Source organism: Cylas formicarius, unplaced genomic scaffold (genome assembly GCF_029955315.1).
Source record: "Cylas formicarius isolate icCylForm1 unplaced genomic scaffold, icCylForm1.1 PGA_scaffold_6__28_contigs__length_40554024, whole genome shotgun sequence".
Classification (NCBI taxonomy): domain Eukaryota; kingdom Metazoa; phylum Arthropoda; class Insecta; order Coleoptera; family Brentidae; genus Cylas; species Cylas formicarius.
The window spans coordinates 17026639-17053034 of record NW_026844347.1 but is presented as its reverse complement, the minus strand read 5'-3'; the positions used below and the strand labels follow the sequence as shown (position 1 = coordinate 17053034).

The 26396-nt window shown below is 33.7% G+C and overlaps 2 protein-coding genes and 1 long non-coding RNA gene across 6 annotated transcripts in view; 2 read left to right on the top strand and 1 right to left on the bottom strand.

Moving 5' to 3' along the window:
* LOC132704030 (uncharacterized) overlaps window positions 1-11334 on the bottom strand; it is a 47775-nt gene extending 36441 nt beyond the window's left edge. For 2 of the 3 annotated variants that reach the window (XM_060673644.1, XM_060673646.1), the window contains exons 1-6: window positions 11197-11334; window positions 11079-11142; window positions 10799-10860; window positions 10370-10550; window positions 10106-10288; window positions 9774-10026 (exon numbers count right to left, since the gene is read on the bottom strand). In XM_060673644.1, the coding sequence (XP_060529627.1) occupies window positions 9774-10026; window positions 10106-10288; window positions 10370-10550; window positions 10799-10860; window positions 11079-11111 (712 nt within the window). In that variant the 5' untranslated portion in view covers window positions 11112-11142; window positions 11197-11334. The remainder of the gene's footprint in view (window positions 1-9773; window positions 10027-10105; window positions 10289-10369; window positions 10551-10798; window positions 10861-11078; window positions 11143-11196) is intronic. The other variant, XM_060673645.1, reaches the window with a different exon arrangement.
* A 695-nt stretch (window positions 11335-12029) lies between these two features.
* LOC132703796 (uncharacterized) lies at window positions 12030-13593 on the top strand. 2 transcript variants are annotated; one of them, XR_009619147.1, is made up of 4 exons: window positions 12030-12077; window positions 12347-12707; window positions 12950-13239; window positions 13313-13593. It is a non-coding gene; the product is annotated as an uncharacterized LOC132703796 (long non-coding RNA). The 2 variants fall into 2 exon arrangements; XR_009619146.1 differs by lacking the exon at window positions 12030-12077 and having other exon boundaries at window positions 12088-12707.
* Window positions 13594-19461: 5868 nt separating this feature from the next.
* LOC132703925 (E3 ubiquitin-protein ligase rififylin) lies at window positions 19462-26315 on the top strand. The gene is made up of 6 exons (XM_060673462.1): window positions 19462-19813; window positions 19872-20002; window positions 20059-20184; window positions 21510-21706; window positions 21793-21997; window positions 24612-26315. The coding sequence occupies exons 1-6, from the start codon at window positions 19707-19709 to the stop codon at window positions 24788-24790; spliced, it is 945 nt and encodes a 314-aa protein (XP_060529445.1). The 5' UTR covers window positions 19462-19706; the 3' UTR covers window positions 24791-26315.
* Window positions 26316-26396: the final 81 nt, after the last annotated feature.

Genomic DNA, 26396 nt, shown 5'->3' with positions numbered 1-26396 from the left:
GAATTTGAACTTTCTTTTATATATTTATGTGGCATAAAACATTTGTCACGTTCCAATTTCGACCTTAGGTCATATTTCCAGTAAAGAATTACCTCTGTATTTGGGTTTTATTAATTAAATCACGCTTCTCGCGCCAATTCCATTCTAGTGTGTTTGGTACTTTCCTTTAAATTAGTATTACTTTACGTTTTTGATTGCTTTCTTCTTTCTCTCTGGGAAGATAAATCAGTCGTTATTTACAGATGCTGCTTTTTGCTAGTGATTTTACCCTGCGAATGTTATCGCTTTCCTCTGTGTTCGGATGTACAACTATGTAATGGTATAGCGGCAGGATATCGAAGACTCCTTTCACGTTATTATTGTTTTGCTGTTGTTCGAACTGTAATGAAATGCGGTAGAATCAGCAATTATTCTTGAAGGTTCACTGGCAGTTAAAATCAAAATTGCTTACTTACATACGGCTGTTTGTTTTAAAGTCAATCTTTGCGAAGTAAATAATATTGAATAATATTGATCTGACCGAGAGGTTATTTATTCATACGTCAATCAGCCGGTATGCGATCTTCTTTCTTGGTTTCCGCTACGTCTAGTAGGCAACCAGTAGGGCGCATTAAGTTTCGAATTTTTGCATGATCGGAGGAGGTTCATTTCGCTCCCTAAATACCGTTACTGTCTTAATTTAATATTTCTTCGCATTCCTTTTTTTTAACTAATAAATACATTCGAATCACAGGGCAAGGTGGGCAACTATTCAGCGATCGATGGTACCACCCGATAGGATACCTTGGTTACCTGTAGGGTTGAGCTATACGTTGACTATCAATTTTATTCGCAGTATCAATACCTCGACTGAGAAAATTTCCAGTACCAACTAGCTTTCTTAAAATTATGTGTAGAAAATCTCGACGATTGCTACCCAGATACATCAATTTATTGTAAAATTTTCCAGTTACATACAGCCTCTATTAGCCATGTCGATTCGTTAGAAGAGCCCAACTATATCTATTTTGTTCTTTGGTCTAACTACGCAAATCGCGCGTTTTTCCCGCTTGATTTTTTCCGTTGGTCGAGATTCTGCAAGCAATAGTTTCGTAATTCTGTGGAAGTTTTACCTATTTTAGGGATTTGGAACCTGTATGCTGCGTTTCGGCGTTGTGCCTTATCTTACGTTTTGGGTTTGCTTTACCTTTCCTTTAGGCAGTACAACCTCCCGTAAGGGGATATTCAGCCCGACAACCGTAAGTTTTTTTTTCTCGTTCCTCCATTTTGTTCAGAGCATGCCTCAATTCGGTACCTTTGCCATTTATTTCTGTTACTTGCGTATTTTAGATTGAAGTCAAATAATTCCTCTTCATTACGCGACCAAACAACGGACCGGTTTCTAGATTAATTGGATGTAGGCTCCGCAATCCTAACGTCCAAGACGAGTGGAAAATCAGAACCCGTGTAACGGTAATCTATTTCTGTTTTATTTCACTATATTACTCTAACTTTCGGGTTTTGTAAATAATTCATGTCTGATCTATCTTTATTAAGCACATATCTATAGTAGCCTTTCTTAAACAGGGTTCTTCTGTAAGAGTTTTATGTCGCGAAACAGATCAGTAGGAATTCGTAGACCTACGTAACCGACCCGTCGCGGACCGATACTCTTCTGGACACTCGAGTATTTTTTTTTGCCGCAGTCGTCTCGCCCGAGCTATTAGCAACGACCCTGTTACTGGCCGCTTACATCAGCAGAGCAGGCTACCAACCAGGTTTGATCGCCACGCAACTCGTACCGTGGGATTCCTTTATTTTTTTTATTATTTTTTTTTTATTATTAACACTGAAATTTACTAACGACATTTTTTTTCTTTTCGGTTTTATTTGCGTAAGTCAATTCTATCCCCGGATAATATTATTGGGCTTAATTTACAAATGTAAGCTGACGTGATCACGAAGGTACGGGGGTACTTTAGTGGTACTACCAACATTTTAATTACGCACAACTTATTAAATAATTGTTATTTTTGTCTTGCTCTTTCTTTTCTTGACCTGCCCTACAAGACCGAGCTATCAGCTAGTCCTGTGGATAAATACAGTAAGTAGGGTCCAGGCGTGTAGCGGAAACTCAATACCACACAGGGAGAATTCCAACATTCCGTTGCAGACCAGTGACGCCCACTAACCCACCCCTACTTTCCGGTTAACTTAATTTACTTTGTTTGTCGTCGAACTAGGGTATAAATTTGCACACACCTACACATCCGTTACGACGTGCTCGCTGCTTTACTGAGTGTTCCTTATATAAATTTTTCTTTTTTTTTAATATTCCTGTTAATGCAAATGTGACTAAATTCATATTTTAAATCACGCGCCAAGCGGATAACGGGCAGCGTTACCAACCCTACTGTTTTAACAGTAGATTTGCTGTTTTCACATTGATGACCATGTTTTCTGTTTCATTCATAATACACTACTATGCAAACATTTTTTGATAACCACTAAGCAATAAAACGCAATGACAAACCACTACGTAATAAAACGCATTGATACTAGATGGCAGTATCTTCTTTATATTTTTATCCACGGGGAAATCTCTATTTACGAATAACAGCTACACGCCCATTGTATTGCGTAGCGTAGGTATTGTTTTATAGTCACACGTCACAACACCTTGAACGGTTTCTTTGAATTGCGGCGTCTATTTTGAAAAAATAATAATTACAAAGTTTTTGATAAAATGAGTAGTGATTCATCGACTGGAAAAAGTCCTCCTAAGAAGAAAAATGTGAAATATGAACAGATATTCGTAAATTCGTGGTTAAAAGATGATAGGTTCAAAGGCTGGTTAAAGAAAAGCACTAAAGGTGAGACTTATTTCTCTTGTTCTGCGTGTAATTGCGACAGAAAATGTGGTATACACGAACTGTTACGACACAAAGATTCAACCAAACACGCGAAGAATAGTTTGAAGTTAAAAAACAACAAAAACCTCAGCTTCCAATTCACAAGATACGAAAATTGCAGCTAAAGCGGGTGAAGTAAAAATGGCCTGCTTTATTGCTGAGCATAATCTGTCTTTTAACATAGCATCTCATTTGAATAAATTGATTTGCGCTGTATGTCCAGATTCGAAAATTTCTGAACAATTATCTATAAGCCGCACAAAAGCTAGAGCTATTATTGTTAATGTAACTGGGCAGACAGCTGAAGAAAATATGATAGAGATGTTACAGAACAATTGCGTTGCATTACTTGTTGACGAAAGCACAGATAAATCTACGATAAAACATTTAGCGCTTGTCGCTAGAAGAGTAAAATTAGATTTCAGCGTTGAAGATAGATTTCTAACTTTAATACCAATCGTAGATGGTACAGCAACAGCGTTGTATGGCAAAATAGTAGAATATTTTGTTGAAAAAAATATTCCTTACAAATCAAACATGATAGGCTTTGCTTCTGATGGCGCTAACGTTATGTTTGTAGATAAACATTCATTGGTCACTTTGTTTAAAAATGACATACCTCACCTTTTTACTATGAAGTGCATTTGTCATTCTTTTAACCTATGCGCATCCATCATACGCATGTAAGAAATTGCCAAGGGGCGTGGAAGATTTCTGTAGAGACGTATATAATCATGTACAAAATTCTCCAAAACGTATTGGAGATTTAAAAACATTTCAAGCATTCACAAATATTAAACCACACAAATTACTCCACCCTAGCCAAACCAGATGGTTGTCGCTTATTGATGTAGTAAATAGGCTTCTAGAACAATTACCAGCTATCAAATTGTATTTTCAAGCTGCAGTTCATGTAGATAGATTACTTTCTGCGCAATCAAATCTCTCCAAGGCTCTCGAACCGACAACTGAATTGTACCGGGAGTTTTTGAAATTTGCATTACCTATATTTACCGATCTCAATAAAGAAATGCAATCCGAGACTCCGAAATTATATTTACTATACGACAAAATACTGACCGCATACACAACGATCTTGGAATGCTTTGTACAAGCTGAATATTTGAATCTCACTGAACAAGAAAAAAATGAAGCACAAAATATTTTACACGCAAAAGAAACTAAAATATTAAACCTTGACTTCTCGAGGGAGCAGAAACATTTACCGATCAACATATATACGTTGGTGGAATGGTGCCAAATTTGATCAGAAGAAAGAGATAAATAGGAGAACTAGAGGAAGAACAGCTGAAAAATTTCTACTTAAAGTATAAGGAGTTTTATATCGAGGCTGCAAAACAGATATTAAAAAGGTTTCCTTTTGACGACAAAGACCGTCAAGCATTAAAATGTCTGAAGATGCTAAATCCTAAAGCAATTCTGGATCCTGAAATAAAAAAGAAATTCACTTCCATTGCAGATTTAGATTATTTCTTCCCAAAGATTTGTCCAAATAATATAACGGAACTGGATAGAGAATGGCGAATGTTAAGAAATGTCGATTTTTCTTTCGACCAAAACAAAACTCCCGATATTATGGGCTTTTGGAAACATGTACAAGAATTATGAAATGGAGACGAATCTCAAACATTCCCTACATTGTGTGAATTGGTAAAAAAGCTTTTGTACCTACCACATAGCAGCGCCGGCGTGGAAAGGTTATTTTCTGCTATAAATATTATGAAAACCAAATTACGCAATAGATTATCGACTACAACTATTAAAGGAGTATTACACACTAAATGGCTGATGCAAACAAAAACAAACGAAAAGCAATTAAAAGCTCTCTTACGCGATTTGTAAACCATTTTAACTCTAAAAAAGGGGCTGAAACAAATTTAGATGAGTTACAAACATGTTTGAACAGAGCTGAAAAATTATTAGACGATTTTAATGACGTACAACTGCAGATTGAATCTGCCGATGAAAATTGTGACACCAATTATGACAATTTACACGCTCCTGAACGAGAAAGTTTCGAAAACACGTACTTCAAAATTATTTCGGAGGTTAGGAACTTCATTTCCATTAACAATGAAAGTGTTATTTTTCAATCACAGTCTGCTAATAGTGAAAATTCGCCACAAATTGCAAATAATAACTTAATGAGCACTAGACTTCCAGCGTTAAATTTGCCAACATTCGACGGAGCTACAGAAAATTGGTTATTCTTTCGAGATACCTTTTTATCAGTGATTCACAAAAGCAGTGCCCTTGCGGATGTTCAAAAATTTAATTATTTGCGGCTTTCACTGAAAGGTACCGCCGCTGATACAATAAAATCTTTGCTTTTCGGATGCGAATTATTCCGTCGCATGGAAAATGCTTGAAGAACGTTTTGAAAATAAACATTTATTAGTCACCAATTACATTAAAGCAATTTTTAACTTGCCTACCATCACAAAAGAACCAGGGCTTGACACAACTTTTAGATGGAATGCAAAAAAAACTACGCGCTTTAAATGTTCTTAACCGCCCCACCGATCAATGGGATGTTTTATTAATTTATTTGATTTCCTCCAAGTTTGACAATTCTACACGTCACGCTTGGGAATTTCAAAACAGTAGAAATGAATTACCAACTTTAGATTGTTTAACTAGCTTTTTAAAGGAACGATGCAGGATTCTAGAATCAATAGAATCAAACGATTTAAAACAACAACAATTTTACAAACAACCATTTACTAAATCTTCAAAATCTTTGGTATCTGTGTCAACAAGAAAATGTGCTTTTTATTACTGTTCTGAATTTACAAAACTTCGTCCAAATGAGAGGTTAAACGCAGCGAAACGTTTACGCCTTTGCATAAACTGTTTAAATACAACACATTCTACAAAGGATTGTAAGCCTACAGGTTGTAGAAAGTGTTACATCTAAAATGTTCAACACTTCTCAAACACATTTTTGTCACCTTTCAACTGATCAAACGCTACAAACTGAACTAACGAAATTCTGGGAGTTAGAAGAATATCCAAAAACAACATTTTTTTCCAATGAAGAAATTTATTGTGAAAATCACTTCAAACAAAACACCACTCGAAATAATGACGGTCGTTTCGCAGTCACGTTGCCATTGAAGGACTCCATCTCAAAGCTTGGAGATTCTCGAGCAATAGCAACCAATCGATTTCTCAATTTAGAACGTAAATTAAATAAAAACCTCAATTTGAAAACTCAATATCATGAATTCATCAACGAGTATTTAAAACTCAATCACATGTCACTTGATGAGAACCAACAAGACAGTTCTGATTTCTTTCTTCCTCATCATTGTGTGTTTAAGAAGATTTCAACAACGACCAAATTACGAGTTGTATTTGATGGTTCTTCCAAGTCCTCATCAGGTATATCACTCAACGATTTAATGTTAGTAGGTCCAACCATACAAGACAATTTATTTAACATCCTGCGATTCAGACGACACAACATTGTTTTAAGCGCAGACATTGCTAAGATGTATAGGCAAGTGCTCATAACACCCAATCAACGCAAATTACAAAGAATTATTTGGCGTGTTAACCCCGATGACGAGTGTCTTGTTTACAATCTTAACACTGTAACCTACGGTACTACTTCTGCCGCATTTCTCGCCATAAGATCATTACACGAGGTTGCTCATCGGCATAAAAATGATTTACCAAACATTTGCTCATCCTTCATGATTTTTATGTAGATGATCTTCTAACTGGTGGCGACACCAAAGAAGAAGTCCAAGAAATAAAGGATAAACTATCCAAAGTCTTGAATGATTACAGTTTTCCACTTCGAAAATGGTCATCAAATGACACATCAATTCAATCAAAGTTCGAATCCAACATTCTTCACATCGGAGAAGAGCAAAACAAAACACTTGGATTACTGTGGAATTCAAAACACGACAATCTTCAATATGCTATCAATTCACGACACATTGTCAAAGTAACTAAACGACAAATTCTTTCTATAATTTCACAAATTTTTGACCCCCTCGGTCTTCTGTCACCAGTAACGATTTCTGCAAAATTCATACTGCAACAACTTTGGAAACCAAAAATTTCCTGGGATGAATCAGTACCCACTGATTTTTACTACACATGGTCAAAATACCATTCGCAGTTGATTCACCTAAATAAGGCATGTACTTTGTATCAATCCAATTTCTATCCAGTTACATTTACTTGCGTTGTACATTTGGAAACGTAACTTCTAAACTTTACACTGCCAAAACCCGCGTTGCACCATTAAAACAAACTACCATTCCAAGACTGGAACTTTGTGGTGCGTTGTTGCTAGCTGAACTAGCATCAAGGGTAATTTCATCAACCAACATCACTTTCCAGCGGGTAACTTATTGGTGCGACTCGACCATTGTTATTTCATGGATATCCACATCTCCTCTACTAAAAACCTTTGTGGCCAACAGAACATCACAAATCCAGAATTTAACTGTTCCAGATTCTTGGAAATATGTAAATACATTTGACAATCCCGCTGATCTCTGTTCAAGAGGCATCGAACCGACAAAATTTTCAGAATCAGAAATTTGGTTTCATGGCCCAAAATGGTTAAATCAATCAGAAAATCATTGGCCCACACAAATACCTTGTAAAAAGACAACTATTTTTCCAGAGCTGCGGCAAAAGACTTTAATTTCCACATCTTATGAAACTCAAACGAGTATTTGCCTATGTACATAGATTAATAAACATTACTCATAAAGAAAAAAATGCACGTACTTTTGGTTCTTTAACGCCTTCCGAATTATGTAATTCTTTAAACCATTTAATTCGACTGGTACAGATGGAAAGTTTCCCTGATGATTACCAAAGACTGTTGTCGAACTCCAAACTTGACAATAAAAGTAAACTTTTAAGTTTAAACCCGTTCTTCGATTCAATCACTCAAACCATACGAGTTGGCGGAAGACTTCATTCTTCACAATTTGACTTTTCCAAAAAACACCCGTTCGTATTACCGTCTAACCATCATTTTTCTACTCTGGTTGCACGTCAACATCTAGCCTTATTACATGCTGGACCCCAAGCTGTTTTAGCTTCAATAACAGAAACATTTTGGCCACTGTCCGGTTGTAATCTTGTTAAAAAGGTTGTTCATGAATGCATACGATGTTTTCGTTTCAATGTCAAACCCGAACAATACATCATGGGAAATTTGCATGCCACAAGAACAACTCCTTCTCGTCCTTTTTTTATTTCTAGCGTCGATTTTGCTGGACCTTTTCTACTTCGAGATAGAAAGGGAAGAAATTTCAAAACAACCAAGGCATACATTGCACTATTTGTTTGCTTTGCCATAAAAGCAATCCACCTAGAGGTTGTTTCTGACCTAACTTCAGAATGTTTTTTAGCAGCCTTTAGGAGATTCATAACAAGATGCGTTAAATGTTCGCAAATATTATCTGACAATGGCACTACTTTTGTAGGCGCGAACAGCGAAATTCGACAACTTTTTAACGCTAACAATAAAGAGATTTCTGATTCTCTATCGAATGATGGCATTCTTTGGAAATTCATTCCACCACGCGCTCCCCACTGTGGAGGCATTTGGGAAGCCGATGTTAAATTGGTGAAATACCACTTAAAGCGAGTAATTGGCGACGCGTCTTTAAATTTTGAAGAATTTTGCACAGTTCTCTATCAAATATAGGCATGTTTAAATTCCCGACCACTTTGTCCTATGACCCAAGATCTTAACGACTCTAACCCTTTAACCCCTGCGCACTTTCTAATTGGCGAAACAATGAACACCATACCAGACTGCGACTTCACCAAATTGAAGGAGAACACTCTCTCCAGATTTCAACGCATGCAAAAACTTTCTCAACATTTTTGGTCGAGATGGTCCAAAGGATCAGATATCAGAACTTCAGCAGCGAGTAAAGTGGCGAGAGAACAAAACACAACTACTAAAAACTAGATCCCTAGTGATCATAAAGGAGGATGGACTTCCACCCTTGAAGTGGAGACTGGGAAGAGTCATTCAACTACATCCAGGTACAGATGGAGTCACACGGACTGTTACTGTTCAAACAACCTCAGGTATTCTAAAACGACCAGTGATAAAGTGTAAGTTTTACCCAATCAAGACTAATTTCGTAACAGTGACATTTCTTTTGAAACACTGGATTGTTTCAAGGGGGGCGACTTAGGTTTCGAGTTATTTTATTTTTTGACACATGTAATGTATTCTTAAGTGCAACAAAATAAATAATTTCGGAGCAAAAAAGTATTTTTTTATTTTTTTTTATGTTTGGAATAATATAGGTTAACATGTAATGAATGCTTCAAAACAAGTATAAGATAAATGACCACTTTATAAAATTATTGGCACAATAAAATTACAGCTGTAGGAAACGGGGTAAAAAATATAGGGTGTTAAAAACACTGCATTTTTGATGAAAAAATGGTCATAAATCCGAAAACACTCTGTGTGAACCATAACAACGCTACCTTGGTTGAGTGAGTATAAAAGTGGTAGTAGTGAGTATCTATTAATGCCATAATATACATTTCATTTTAAAAAATATAAGTTTGATTTACCTAAAAATTATGTTGAAAATAATTTTGTCTTTTAGTCTCAACTTCTGTATTTAAGATTTTTCTGTAAAACAAACAATAAAGAAGATATATTAATTTGACCCACTATCTGAACATCCTGTATAAGAAATTGGTTTCCACTTGAACCGGAAGTGAAATTATATTCCATTTTACTACCTCAAACAGTTTAAGAGTTATAGTGTGTCTCAATTTCTTGTCAGCTTATATATTAAATATTGGTTTTGATATTAGTTAATGCAAAATAACAAATTTTATAAAACTCACCATCTTTCAGTTGTATTCTCTTTATATACTCCCTGCAACTTTCAACAAGTCCTTCCAAACTTTTATATCTTGAAGCAATATTAATTGTGTCACGAGCAGTAGAATTAGGTAAATTTTCCGGTAGACATTCCATATAAAGGTAATGTAAAATAGTTTGCAAAACATTTTCTTCTATATGACTAAAAGGTGGTGGATCAGATAACCAATCAATGTCGCTTCCCAAAAGGCATAAGATTGCAGAATGTACCTTAAACTAAAAATTAGGTAAATAATAATTGTTCTGATTACCAGCTACAATTTTAGCTACTTTCACTGCAGAAAAATATATTTACCAACTTATTATTTGAAGCAGTAATTGTGATATCTGAAAAATAACCATCCTCAAGAGCAGCTAATAAAGTATATGGGGCATCATAGCTGTCCAAATCTGAAGGTTCATCTACATGAATACAATCCATCTCGCATAAATCATCACTTGTTAAAATTATTCGTTTTTTAGGTTTAATGTTAAACACCTAAAAGTTATACTGTTATCATTTTCCACATAATCCAAAAAATCTGTAGTTTTAGTTTATAAATTCCATTCCCATAATTACCTTAAATTCAAAAATTTGCCCTGCATAAGCACCAAACCGTAAATCAATACAAGAGGATTTTTTAGGACCACCTGTTCTAATGTGATACTCATAGCTTTCACAGTGAAACAAAGGCACAAACTTAAGTTCCTCAGGTACATTCCAATTAACATCTCCATTTTCGCCCAGCGTAAACTTTATACTAAAAAAATTAATCAATATGTACTTGGACCATAAAAACCATTTTCTAGTATAAATCCTCAAAATTAAAAGTAGAATTTTACAAATTATACAAAATTTTTGGACATATTCATTATACACTTTCCAAGTCTTGTGCCAATCCCGTCCTATATCACTCCAAAAAGGAGATGTAGAAATTTTATATTAGTTTAGTTTATTTTAGCAATTGTATAAATAAACGATATTTAAGGAAAAATACTCGACACTTACCCATTCAAGTCATTTTTGGACGCGGTGCACCTTTCCAAGTTATTTAATACACAATTTGTAACCTAAAAAACATCCACAATTAAATTTAAATAAATTGCATTGACAATATTTCAGGGTAAGATAATTAAATTAAATATTAATTTCTTTAAATAAAATGCAAAAAGCCTTGTGTTATCCCATCAAAGTCACATTTCCGAAGCTGGTGGAAGTGCTTGAAATAGGCACATTATAAAGCCTGATTCATTAGTTACTAACGCAAATGACCAATGTCTGCACTTACTTCCCAAGTACCGATAAAAGTTCGCTCTACCATCGCGCAAAAAGCAAACTCAATCGGGTCCCAGCTAAAAAGAATCTTCATAAATGATTTTCCACAATTTAGAAAGTGCTAGGCTCACCACGAAATTAAAATTTGCTTTTCTATAACAAAATGATTTCAATTTCATTCATATTTATTTACTGCAAATTTCAATATTCAACATAAATCGTTTTTAACTGCTGAGCTGAAGTAAGAACACTGTCTAACCCGTTTTTTCCGATCTATGAAGCACAGCATAAATGTTGTTTTAACATCTGTGGTGATTCTGTGGTGGAGCATTGCACGCTGCGGGTTAACCTCCGTTCGCTCCTAGCAGAATCCGTTGAATTCCTCTCAAAACATTGGTATCGGTCTTATTTCGTGTGACTCTGTTTCGATAGTGTTTGGTGTTCGTTTTTAAGTGTTTAAGTTCTGCCGGCCCCGCTGTTTGTCCTGAGTTAACTTGCCCACTTTAAGGAAAAGCTTAGAGAGAGGGAGAACATCTGTGGTGGGAGCATTGCACGCGGCGGTTTAACCTCCGTTCGCTCCCGACAAAATCCCTTGTATTCGTCCTCAAAAGTTTGATATCGGTTTCCACTGTGTGAACTTAGTGTTTTTAGTGTTCAGTGCATGTTTTAAAGTGATAATCGTCGTCGGCCCCGTCGTTTTTCCCTGTTCACGCCGGTATGGAGGCCGGATGGGCCCGGATGGTCCTGGGTGGAAGCGGGGGAAGCCGATTTTTTTGGTATCGGTCAGAATCGTTTTTTGCTAGCTGAGCAAATTATTGGTTATTTTTCTTCTTGTACGTGATGGTCATTGACCAGAAGCGAAAATCCTCGACGGAAGTCGGCAATGGGCGAATGATCCTAGCAGTTGAGCACAACATTTTTTTGTGAAACGCTTAATTGAATTGAATTGAAACGTCTGTGGTGACACCTGGGACAAAAAAAATATTTCTAAAGTGCATTTACTCTACGGGTGGTATATAATATAATACTATTCACTAAATTGAACTACCAACCACATAACTTGTTTTTATTTCCCTTTTACACGTAGCTGTGCTTGACGCTATCCTCCTTGGGATTGTTTATAACTTATTTTTGTGCAACTGAAATTTATTTTTCACTAAATTTTTAATTATCTGGCTCGATCTGGGATGTTCTGTTGTTAAACTGTAGAATCCAGTCAATTGTCAATTAGAACAAATGTGAACGTTTTGGATACCTATATTTCGATTTAAAATATTTTAGAGGAGTACATAGAAATGCAACCTGCATCTTGGACCATAGAATTGAGGTTTAAGGTTTAAGCCTGTTTTGACGTCGGTATTTGTCTCCTTTTGGTAAAATTGGTCGCATTCAGCGGACGTAGCAAAGCGGTCCCAATACGTACCGGTACCGATGGCGATTGGGAGCGTGTTGGACATTTGAATTTACATAGTCGTGGCAGAAACGTCCGATGCATCATGCACTACAAATCCAACATGTTGTGGGGTGGACGCCATTTTTATTAGCGAGTTTATTTTTGCTAAGTAGCGGTAGCGAAGTGATCGGTATTGGCAGAATTTAGTCTTGAAAGAGAAATTTGGTTAAGGTGTATTGGACAGTGATCGTGAGTACAAAATTCCAACATAATAAATTTATATTATTTGTTATTATTTATGTTATTATTCGTATTTACAAAATTTACAAAAAAAAATTTTTTCTGCGTCCCAGCGGGAAAGTTTCCTCGAAAAAGCCACAAATTTTCGAAGATCGCATGAAGGTATATCTTTTTTTCAAACAAACAGTAATCTTTTTTAAACGCAAATTACACTCACATGAAATAGATATGCAATTTTAAGTTATTTGCAGAATGTATTTTCACTAAACTGAAGAAATATTGGACAGGATATGGAGAAACCTGAAAAAAATCTACACAGGCATCAAAGACAATATAGGGAAGACTGGAAGGGGTAGAATTTACTAGGAATATTATCAGGGATTACAAAATAGTTAAACTCCCTAACCTAATACCTCTACAAAGGTTCCTGGCATAGTGAAAAAAGCCCCTTGCCAAAAATAAGAAAGACTCACCTGCTATCTGAGCGACTTAACAGATGGAAACCACTCCAATCAGAGTAACATATGTATCCCCTCCCCCCGTAGGTTGTTTCAACAATTTTTTTATTGATATAATTAAATTAATTAAAGGTTTATAATATGTTTTCATTTTAGAAGTACCAAGGCTAGGAAGTCAAAGAGTTTAATGTTTTATCTACAAAGAAGGCTGACAAATGTTGAGGAAGCTCGAGTACAAGAAATTAACCTCTTATGACACGTCATTGGAAGAAGTAAGGAAATCCAGGGGGAAAAAAATAAAATGTTGCACTTATTATGTGAATTACAAAAAAAAGCAATAATTCAAAAACATATTTTTATTTGTGATAAGAGCATATTTTGGTTAGTTTTGGTTCCTGCTGAATGTGATAAATTCTAAAATAGACCTCTTTTGATAAGTTTACAAATGTAGGCCTCAAAAATATTTTAAGAATGTTCCCTTCATAATTCCTTACAGTCTTCCAATACTTTGGTATTGGTCACCTTGATTTCCTGCTAACTCCCAAGCCATTTGACTAAATTATCCTCCGTCCTTTCGTTTTCAATTAAGATGTCCATAAGGTCCTTCCAGTAATTTCTGATGTAGTAGGTACTAGAGTACAAAGACGTTTCCACTTTATTAACGCATGTTAAATCAGCAGCACTACACACAAACACTGAAAAAGATGTACCTTCAAAAAAAATTAAATCGCAAAATCAACACCCAAACAAAAATACAGTTCAGGTTCGGTGTTCAGATAGAGAGGTTAGTGCTCTTAATTCTCTCTCTCCCACTAACACGTGTTCTTATTTTACCGGTGAGTTATATTAACTAACTAATCAGCATACAAATTACAATCCATTAAAGAGAATTGTCCAAATGGACGTCTTTGGGGTGATATCACCCCCCAACAAATTAAACGAATTATAGGAGATGGCTCTCAAATTAATGAACTAGTTGAAAAGGAAATTATTCTGTATGAAAACGAAGATGTTGGCCCCTTCATAGTCTATATTGAATCCGCGGAGAAATCTGATCGTAATATAGGTAGATTTAACAATCTTAAAATAGCAAGAGAAATTTTTAACCTTCATCTCAAGGATGTTAAAAAAATTCACAACAAAGGTACAAACCGTATAGCGATAGAGTTGTTTAGATATGAAGCAGCCAACAATCTCCTAAAAAACCAACATGTTTTAGACAAAGGTTTTAAGGTCTTCATTCCATTTAATTTTGTCACAAGTAAAGGTATTGTAAGGAACGTAGATATAGATGAAGATATCGAAAAAAATTTTGAAAATATATGCAAATCTTCAGCAAAGATAATTCAAGCCAAAAGACTTAATCGTAAAATAATTGTAGATAACAAGACTCAGTATAAACCAACCGGTACTGTCTTATTCACATTTCGAGGGGTTCTTCTACCAAAGCACATTTACTTTTATGACCTTCCCCTTCCGGTAAACGTTTATATCCCCCCTGTCACTCAATGCTATAAATGCCTACTCTACGGACATACCAGGAAAAATTGCAAAGGCAGGGAAAAATGTTTTAATTGCGCAGACAATCCACATGAAGAAACCGACGATAGCTCAGACTTCCCCACTCAATACTCGTGTACCCAGAAATGTCATTTTTGCAGAAATGAACACAGAACTACTTCGAAAAGCTGCGCCGAATTCAAACGACAGCAAAACATTAAATGGAGTATGACATACGAAAACTTAACCTTCTATGATGCCAACAAACTATGCGCTAAAACCTACAATAATAATAATGAAGTATTTTCATACCAACCAAACGAATTCCCTTCTTTAAGAAATAATACGGTTAACAAGAATGATAATTACCCATACAGGAACACTATATCCCCTTCTCAAAGACGGCTAGCAGACTTCGCCAACAAAACTAAGAGAACCTACCAACAAACGGTCTCGGGGGAACCCAACAAAAAAAGACTGATCCACAAAAGCTATGACAGACAGTCCCATGACGACAATATTTACTTTCCTAATTCTAGACCGGAAAGAACACACGCTACAAATTCCCCTATATTTGACGACCGAATCTACAATCAACATTCCAGAACTACCAAAGAAATTAATGCCTCAAGTAAAAGTGCCCCTCAAGACATCCCTCTGAACTTACCCTCGACCAGTACATCTAATTTAAAACGATATGATGATAACCCTACTTATAGATCCATTAAGGAACTAGTCCTAAATTTACCAGAAGAAAAACAACATGAAATTAAAAACTTTATCCTTAACTATATGAACCTAAGTAATTATACGGATCTTGACGACCCTTGTTTTAATTAAATTTTAATATAACCAAATAAAATTCAATTCAAAATTAAAAATACTTAAGTGGAACCTAAGAAGTATCAATTCAAACAGAACGGAACTAATCTCATAAATCAGGGAACAGGATCCCGATATTATTTTTTTAAATGAAACCTGGTTAAATAAAGAAAAAAAAATTTCAGTTAAATCGTATAATATTAGACAAGACAGGGATGATGGATATAGGGGAATAGCACCTTGCATAAAAAACAATTTTTTATACAGAGAAATAAAAATTTTTTACGATAACCAAGTTCAATATATTATAGTTAAAAAAAACATTTATTCTAACTCTAATAATAATATCAACTCCCAATTTTTACAGGAGCTTTATTCTAATGTTCAGGGTCCCTCTATATTGATGGGAGACTTAAATTCACATTATCCCCTTTGGGATTATTGTACTCCAAACAATGGAGGCAAACATATTAATGATTTCCTATTTGACAAAGAGCTTGTAATTCTAAATGATGGCTCTTCAACCCTACTTCAACCTCCCAATCAGAAAATGAGTGCGGTAGACCTAACGATTGTCAGTAGTGACATAGCTTATTCATCAAACTGGAGAGTCTTACCGGACTGTGACAACAGTAACCACTTTCCCACTATCACAGTAATTAAAGATAGAGAATCCTACTCAAAAAACTCTTTTGTACATAATTTTTCATCGGCCAGAAATTATAGAAAAGCAGATTGGGGACTATATAGGGACAAAGTTATATTAGACTCTTTACCATACAACACTGATATGACTTTCGAAGAGATAGAGACCCTTATTAATTCGGCGGCAGACATCGCTATCCTTTTGAAAATAAACAAAAAAGGTAAAACGGGGAATGTATGGTGGGACGAGGAATGTACTTTTATAGTCAAACAACGTAAAGAAAAGCTAAAACAATTTGAAATTGCTCCTACACTTGAAAACTATATACAAGCAAAAAAATATATTGCAATTGCCAGAAGAAGATTAAAACTCAAAAAACGCAATAAATTCATAAAATTCTGTTCGTCATTAAATAGAGATTCTGACACAAGATATGTATGGAAAAAAATAAAAAAAATTTCAAGCATAAATCAACACTCCAATAGACCTATCCTCGATGACGACCTTCGTAATGAAATCTTAAAAAAATGGTAATTTATAATGTGATTCCCGGCTTTACTCTAAGTCCTATAGAGGACCTAAACCCGTTCCTATTACAAGAATTAGAAAATGCCCTATTTAAGAAAAATATATCTGCTCCTGGGTTAGACAAGGTAACTTATAAAATGATTCTTAATCTGCCCTTAAATATAAAATTAGGGCTGCTTAAAATCTATAACCAATGCCTAGAAGGACAATCTCTCCCGCAATCTTGGAAAAAATATAACTTTTTAAATATTCTAAAACCTAATAAAGACCCATACATGGCGGATAGTTATAGACCGATTGTTCTGTCCTCATGCTATATCAAGCTCTTGGAAATTATGATTAAGAATAGATTAGAGTGGTTATTAGAAAAAAAGAAATCATTTAAATGGCCCAAGCAGGCTTCAGAAAAGGAATGAGAATTAGTATCAACATTGCATTTATATCATCTGTCATCGATCTAGCTTTTAAGCAAAAAGAAACAGTATTAGCAGTATTCTTAGATATAAAATCGGCCTATGACTCTGTTAAGATATATAAGCTGTATAACAAATTAAACTCATTACACATTCCACAAGAGCTTAGCAATTTAATCTTTAGAATCCTGGAAAACAGACTCCTATATACAAAAAGAAATGATGGTTCTTACATTGGTCCAGGCCTTTCCACATCAGGATTACCACAAGGATCACCTTTAAGTACAATTTTATTCAATATATACACTATGGATCTCTTTAATACCTTAGATGAAAGTTTCATATTACTAGGTTATGCGGATGACATGGCTTTACTCTTAAAAGGGAACAATATCATATCTATGGCTTCTAAAATTAATCAGGCTCTTAACACAATCAATATATGGTTACTTAATAACGACCTTCAACTCTCCCCTCAGAAATGCGAATGCGTTTGGTTCACAAAGGGTACTCGTAAAATTCGTCCTCCCCCTGTAAAAATAGGAAATCACCCCCTTCCATTTAAAAATGAAGTAAAATATTTAGGGGTCATTTTTAACAATCAACTTAGATGGGATAATTATATCAATCAGCAAGTAATAAAAGCCAAAAAGAATATAAACATAATTAAATGTGTTAACAGTTTGGTGGGGGTCTGATCCTCATACCTCGTTAATTTTATATAATGCTTTAATAAAATCCCATATAGATTTTTCATCCTTTGTTGTTGGAAATACAAGCAAAAAAAAACAAAACCAAACTCAATAAGATACAATACGATAGTCTCAGAATTTGCTTAGGATGCATGAAATTAACCCCTACCAAAGTGTTATTAGCGGAAGCGGGAGAAATTAACCTCGAGTTTAGAAGAAACTGGTTGGCCTCAAAATTTTTGGCGGGTCCCTTTTCAATTAAGAATCATCCCTTAGTAACCCTCCTTAAAAAGCTAAGAACGTTTTATATTCACGAAGACCGTTTTGGGAACCAGAAAAATCTCCCATACCTCATCCAGGCTCTAGAAAATCTAAGTCCGTATCAGAATAAAATCTATAAAAAAGTCATTCCGCCTTGTTTTGAGTTTGATTATTTCAACCAATAACCCCTATAAAAACATTAAACTTAAATATAAAAAAATCTGACCCTGACATAAAAGAAAAATTCAATCTTGCCACAGAAAAATTTAAAAACACTTTCCACTTCGTATATACAGATGCATCTAAAATTAGTAATAGTAATGGTCTTGGGGTTTATATTCCTGATCTAGATTACAAATTCTCTTCAAAACTACAAAACGAAATAAGTATAACTTCAGCAGAAATAATAGCCATATATGAAGGGGTTACGGTTATTTTGAAAAAAAATCTTAAAAATGGAATAATATTTTCTGACTCTCTCAGTGCAATCACAAAATTAAATACCAACAATATTAAATACGCTTTAGAATTTCTAACTCTTACGACCAAACAACTCATAGTGGATGCAAATAATAATGATAATAACATTATTTTAGCTTGGATCCCAGGACACTCAAGACATAGTAGGTAACTCAGTTGTTGACTCTTTAGCAAAAATAGGTACAATCCTAAATATTCCAAAAACCATTGACTTAGATAAAAATGAAATTCTTAATATCATAAAACAAAAAATACTTAATCAACACAACAGACATTGGAAAAATATATTAAAATTTAAGGGCAAGACTTATGCTAATATTCAAAATGAATTTCCAAAAAAAAAATGGTTTGACGGACAAGAATATATAGACAGAAGACATGTCACCATTATTACAAGGATGAGAACAGGACACTTATAAAATAGGTATAAACGATAGCCCATTTTGCGAATGTGGAAAGATTGAGGACCTGAACCACATGTTCTTTGAATGCCCTATAAATGAGATACCCGATCTTGATATCTACAATTCTTTTATAAAGCTGGGCATCAAAGCCCCTCTTAACATATCTGCTGTAATAATTAAACCCAATAAAAAGATTACAGATATCATAATTTCATTTTTAAACTTTAATAAAATTAAACTGTAACGTTATATCTATCATTAATATTTTCAGAATCCATATCTCCAACAAATCCAACCTCTATGCCCTCTTCCCCCCATATGTTTGTATTACTAACAGATACCTCCATTACCGAATAATTTACTCTTTATTGAGCAAAGTAAATAATATAAAACATCTAAGGGTAAAAGTAGATGGGAGTTCCCAGGAGCTCTGCTCGTCAAGCTGAGGACTCCCCTAATAAGCTGGCAGACTGCCTAGTTGCAAAGCCAAAATATTGACAAGAAGAAGAAGAAGAACCTCTACATACATACACGTTGCCAGTCGCTACCGCTACGTATCGGGAGCGCTTTGCTACGTCCGCTGAATGCGACCATTGGACATCACTCGTCTGCTTCTTTTTAGCTCTAATACGTTTTACAACAGTGTCGATTGGAAATGTTGAAAAAGAAGAGTAACAGGCAAAATGTATAACAATATTCAGGAAATGTTATCAGCTATCGGGAATGTTTGGAATAGAATCCAATTATTTCTTTGAATATCCGACCCCCTTTTTCAAATACTTTACCTAAATTATAATAAAAAGTATGCCTTGCACTAAATGCCAATCTGATTTTACTCTATTTAACTGGAAAATACGATGTGGAGAGTGCGAAGATAAATACTGCAATAAATGTTTAAAAAGAAAAGATGGGTATGTAGTTTTATCACAAAACTAGAGGCAATTTTTAGTTGATGTTTTACATTTTTAGCATACTATACTGTGAAACTTGCACAATTTTACTGAAAAGACCGCCCGATAGATTAAAGCTTATGGAATTAAAAGTAAAGGATTTAAGAGAATACTTGAATAAAAATAATATTTCTACATATGGATTAGTGGGTTTGTCAATTTGAGCGTTCATTAAGATGTATTGGATAATTTATAATGTATTTTAGAAAAGAAGGAATTAGTAGATCTGTTTTGTGATAAACATATACCAGAAAAACAGAGAAGAGGTGTTGATAGACTGACTGCTAATTTTGGCGGAGTCCCAAATTTGAAATCGGTGAATGGATTTTTAAGTAAGTAAATTTGATTCAGAATAAACATACCATAATTTATATGTAAAGCAATAAATTTTGTAACATGCATGTTGATTCCTTCAGTTTAAGAATTGCAGATATTTAAACTAAATCAAAGTTGGTATTTATAGATACATTTTTTACCTGCTGTTGCTTATGTTATTTACTCATAGTGCCAGTGCCTCTGGTTTTATTTGAGGCACATTTAATCTGTTAGAGATAACAGGGAGTGACTAAACTTATCATGTAGATAAGGTATTTTGAAACAGCTAATTGAAGAAAATATAGTTCCCTAACCTTTAATGCAATAATGTGCATTCTTTACAGTTTGCTTTGTGGTACTAATAAAAAAAATAGGGGTAGGTACAGAGGGTGCAGGTATTACACTCTTTAGAATTTAGTCTTAAGTCAAAGAAAAACTTGCGCTTTTCACTGTCTTCTTCACCTAGGCTGCTAAATATAATAGTGCCTCCATATTGTTACTCACTTTTTGATAGTGCTTTGACTCTTTCTAAAAGTATAGTGTTTTCTGATGTCATGTTCTTTGTTTGGCTTGATCTACTAATATTTATATTAGGTATATTCTCTTTTTTGGTTGTCATTGTGCTTTAATTTTAGAAATTTTTATAAATACATTGAACAAAAGTGAAGAACTTTGGATACATGGATAGTAAATTAATTGTTACTGTTAAATGAATTAAATCAAGACTGAAATTAACAAAAATTCAGCTTTATGTTTTTCAAAAATGACTTACAAATTTAGTAAAAATACAGTTCAAAAAGACTTTTAGTTACAATGATAGGTAATAAAAATGATGAGAGAAAATCATACACAACATCCTCAACAAAATTTTTGGAGCCTATATTTAGAATTTGTTCAAAATGTGTTAATTCCTACTCTCGCAGTCCCTTTTCCAAATATTTAACTACGGGATTTCCCAAACAGTGGATTGATTGAAGTGAGTCAATAGAATGGTTTGCGAGATCTTCAAATACTACACCATGGGGCATTTTCAACAACTAATAAAATAATTTCTTTGACATGCTCCCTTTTCTCTCAATTTTACTTACTGTAATGGGGCTCTCTGGATCTTTTGTGTTTAACAAAAACAAATTAACATTTCAATGATCTGCAGTTCATTTAGGAGTCATATTCACTTTCTTTACTGACACACTGATTGACAGCATTTTTCTTGATTTTTTTTTGAAATCCAATACCTAATTTTTAAATGAATTGGTTCCATATTGCTTAGAAATATGAAAGGTGAAAATTTTAAAGGCAATAAAATTTTAATGAAAATAATGAGTAGCTTTTCTTTTCATAGGTAACTTAGATTCCATAATAATAGATAATCAAACCTCTGGTCCCCGACCTGCAAGCGCCCCACCTCCAGGACCCGCTTCAGAGCCTCATGTGAAGAAAAACAGGGCACCTCCCCCGCCCCTACAGACAACCTCTCTGGATGACAATCAGCCAACTACTTCTCGCCATTTTAACCAAAGTAGTCTGGAACCAGTAAAAGTGAGATTTAAATGTTTCATAAAAATCTCAAATTTTTGTTGTCTTATGAATATTGATTTGGTGTGAAAATTAAAAATTTCCTTTAGGCTAACATAACAGAATCCAGTCCATTGCCAGCCAGATATCCAAAGCTTGATGATTTTGCAAGTTCAGAAAATTTAAATCAACTCTCAGCAAAGGATTTAAAAATTTTGTTAACTATTAATAGGGTGGACTTTAAAGGTTGCATAGAAAAGGGCGAACTGCTGGAAAGAGCACAAAGGTTGTGGGAGGATAATAAACAAAATCAAGGTAAATATATTGTATTGGAAACTTTATGCTTGAACCCTTTATTTCCTTATTCTTTTTCATTATACGTGATACTCCAATCTCAATGGCCTATTAGAAATATCTAGAGAACTGAGATTTTGTCATCAAATCTTAGTTGCGGCCGTGAGATGGTGCGATTTACATTTGAAACGTACTATCACTATCTCAGTGTTGGCAGATCTAATTAAACATCATAACAGCTTTGAAACTTGAATTCAATACCCTAGATTATTCTGTATTCGTATTCTGCATAACAGTTTAGATTTATTTCATCTAAATTCAACTGTTTTCTTAAGTTATCAATTAACTTCTACAGAAACTGTTAATAAGTTTTAAATGAGAAAGTTTTGCTTAAGGGGACATGAAAACTCATGTCGGTGCCCGAGGCTCAATTTCCATGAAAAACTGAATAGGTGTTTTCCGAAAATGGAAGTTTTTAAAAAATTGATATATATATATATATGTTTTTTTTGCTGTGCTTCTGCGCTTATATGAACATAGTGCCAAAACATTATTTTACTTCACATTTAATGGTATAAATATAATGTTTTTGAAGCTAATGGTTTAATATTTTTCAAAGAAACAGGCTACTATAAACTATTTCAAAATTTTCTGGATTCCCGCTGCGTCAGTTGTTGATAAGGAAATAGCTAATTAAAAGCTTTTTTATGTGTCAAGTTGCCGTAGATTTATTATTTTTGTTTGTAGTTGTACTGACGGATTTAGGTTTTGCAGAACACTTAGAAAATTACTGCATTTAAGTATAAGGATAGATTTTTTTCTTAGCTAATTGTGATTATAAAATACAGAGTAATTGATTTAAAATTTTGGAATTTGATGCTATTTTTTAAACACTTTGTACGTGATTGAGAAATTCTAATTCTATCAATAAACTAATAATCCTTGACATCCAAAATTTGGACGAAGTAGATAGTCTTTTTGACAAAACTTTACTTATAATTAATTTATAACTTTAAAAAAGTTGGAAGTTCTCAACATTGTAAGTGCCATGAATAATACAGCTTTATTTTAAACTTCAGGAAATTTTCAAGTTAGATGGAAGGAATATGAATATGATACTTCATAATATAATAGATTATTTTTGACCCCAACAACTAGGTAAAATTATTTGTTATATATTTATCACATCCGCACAATCTTTTATGTGGTTTTTACAGATGATCAAAAAATAACAAAAATTAGATACCAAATTTACAAAAAAATGCATGCAGGTTGTATAGAGTCGCCTACTACTGCAACTTGAGATTTGAACTTGAACTTTATTGAACTTTACTTAATATATAGATCAATTAAATTATAGAGCTATCTAAGCTGTGAGGTTATTTAAAAATATACTAAAAGTAAAATCAAGCTAACATAACGGAGTACCACTCCAGTTTGACTTCTGAGTTACATTTTAAGAAATGAGTTGTAATGCTCCCCTTGTATGAATTTAATTGTTTCAGACGCCTAATAATTCTACTTACATAAATTTGCTAAACTGTTGGAAATTTTCGTCACAATTTCTCAATGCGAAATCTATTAGCTTGAGACCTTTTTGTGTTATGTGTGATAATTGATCTATAAAATCAACATTTTCGTTATAAGTTACACCTAGATCTCTAACCTGATTTTTATAACATAATTTTTCATTATTCATTATGTATTCAAATGTATTACTGCTCTTAAAAAAGCTAAATAAAAAGCACATCATTATTTCATTTAAACTCCAAAATTTTCTTAATTTCTTCTTGTAATATCAATTGAGTTACGAATACATCTATATAATTACAGATCATCTACAAAAAGCGGTATGAATAATTTAAGAGTTAGGCAGAATTAGATTGAGATGGTTTTTGATATAAAATAAAAAGCTTTACTCTTTGTTTCCTGCGTTTCAAAAATCTTGATATCCATAACTCCCATATCATATCCGACTTTAAGTGACACCTTGCTTATGCCTGATTGGTTCATAAATGTGCATAGATTTAGATTTTGCTATTTGACCTGGTCTTAGTGATTTATTATTATTATTATTTATTTTCACATATCTCAGTTAATTTTTACTTAATAAACAATTCAATTTAAAAAAAGCACTCAGAAAAACATTCATCATTTCCAAAGGAGCGAATTGTAATTCTTCAGCGTGTTAAAATTAAACATATTTGCAATGTTCAAATATTAAATTACACACTGAAAATAACACAGGGCAAGAAAATATTGAGATTAAAACAAGTATGTAAATGTTAAATCAGATGTCTTAATTTTGGAGCTACAGAGTGTTTTAACAAAAGAATAACTTTTAACATAATTTTCTTATGCCTCTAGATATTTTTATAAGATTGTTTAGACACCTTTTATCATCTAATAGCATTTTTTTATGTGAAAGATTTTTAAAATTTTTACCGGTGACATCCATACTGAGTTTAAAATTATTTTTGGATTCCTCATTTTTTGAATTGGTCAGCTTTCACTTTAAAAAATTGCTAAAAATGTTTAACTTCCTAAAATTATGAAAGTTTACTCCTTTAAGTATTATTACACAATTAATAAACACCGTGTATAGTATATAATTAAATTAGTTCATATTTTTCAGGAACTGCTGAGAATATTCCAATACAGGAGCTTTGCAAATTATGTATGGATGCACCTTTGGACTGTGTACTTTTGGAATGCGGTCATATCACATCTTGCATAGAATGTGGGAAAAAATTAGCAGAATGCCCAATTTGCCGCCAATACGTAATTCGTGTTGTTAGAACGTTTAAAGCATAAGATTAGAAAAGAAATTTTGTGTTTCCTACTATTCAATTAATTTTATAGACAACTGAAGAACAATTTGCAGTATTGCAACTGTACCTACGGGGTGGTCAACATAAGAACTACAAAAACAAGTTAGATACAAAAGTTTGTGGTATAGCTTTTTAGATATTATAGTTTTATTGTTCAAGTATTAGTGGAATTTTTAGCTAAAATTAGTCAGTAAATTAAGGTACACGGGGGAAGTGGGTCCTAGAATTTCAATGGTTCAAATTTCTTGCTGTCATTCCTGTTCCGTGACCTGGACGTTAATAACATGTTCTCAATCATACATGTGGCAACAATTTTTTTTGCGATTTTTCAATTTTTTTGTTTTTATTTTGTGAGGTCCCCAACGACTTGGGGCATGTGTAAATACAGTGTCTAATTCACTTAATATAAAGTAATCTAGCATACAGTATCTTCAAATATGATGTTGAAACAAATTTTCCCTTTTTTGCCGATATCTGGAGCAGGCAAAAACAGTTGTATTTGTTCCCTATTTATAATAGAAATCCGGCCAATAAAACTGTGATAAAGACCTCAACCTCCTGGCAAATTTGACTTCTAAATATGTTTCGATTTCAGTTATCTGTCCCACCTAGAATTTATACGACTTCTTAGTTGTAAATTTTTCCAAAATGCAATCGCCTTTCAACAATGTGTGGGAGCTTTCATGAATTCTTCTTCACGAAGTTCAGTTACATTTCTGTCTTCGTCAGTCTTCAGTTTTTTTCAACTGCAATGAAAACAACCTTTTTGGAAATAAATTGTATTTAATTATGGGAATGTTAATTTTACAGGTGGTTGAAATCGTAGTGCAACAACTGAGGACGTTTATTGAAGGTTGTGATAGACATATTAACGTCTCGGGGTACCTTATATAAAATGAATGGAAAAAGTAAAATAAACATGAAACCTGTTTATGGGGTAAAACTATTGTTTTCTTTCTATCTATTGTTAGTAATACTTAATACTTAGTACAAATTTTAAAATAATATTGCTGCTTTATATAAATTAACACCGAAATAATTGATACAGAGTTAAACACTTGCAAACCTATATCAATAACTCAAACTGACTGACTGAATGTTATTCCTGTGTTTATCAATCTCCGTCGCCGTCTCCTCTCTAAAAAGCTTAACTCGACGCAAGAAACTTTTGCATTTTGCTTCTTCCTCCCACAAGTTCTCATCCTGTGTCAAAATTTCCAAAAATAATTTTTTAAGCAAGTTTGGTTGATTGGAAGTGGCTTGTCACGTTTAAGTGGTCTATAACACTAATTGGCAGAGGATACAAGTTTTATGTGATTTTTATGACTGGTGATACTTTGTGTTTTTTAAAAAAATTTATAGATAGCAACTGTTGAGTGTTATCTACCAACGAGCTCTACTATTGCAGCTGAGTTTTACATAGTTTTAAATTAAGTTATATCAAGATTTATATTATTAAAATGCATTTAATGTATGAAAATTAGGTTAAAGATATAAGAATAAATTACAGAATTTTCTTTTTTATATTTTGAGTTTTTTTTGCCCAAATTCTTTCATTTATTAAAACACCGTCTTTTTAATATTCATAT

What these genes read in the sequence shown, in the direction of transcription:
- LOC132703925 (XM_060673462.1), top strand. Translation starts at nt 19,707, where the DNA reads ATGCCTTGCACTAAATGCCAATCTGATTTTACTCTATTTAACTGGAAA. An exon ending in TTCTACATATGGATTAGTGG is followed by an intron (nt 20,003 to 20,058) that starts GTTTGTCAATTT and finishes AATGTATTTTAG; the next exon opens with AAAAGAAGGAATTAGTAGAT. An exon ending in GTAGTCTGGAACCAGTAAAA is followed by an intron (nt 21,707 to 21,792) that starts GTGAGATTTAAA and finishes AATTTCCTTTAG; the next exon opens with GCTAACATAACAGAATCCAG.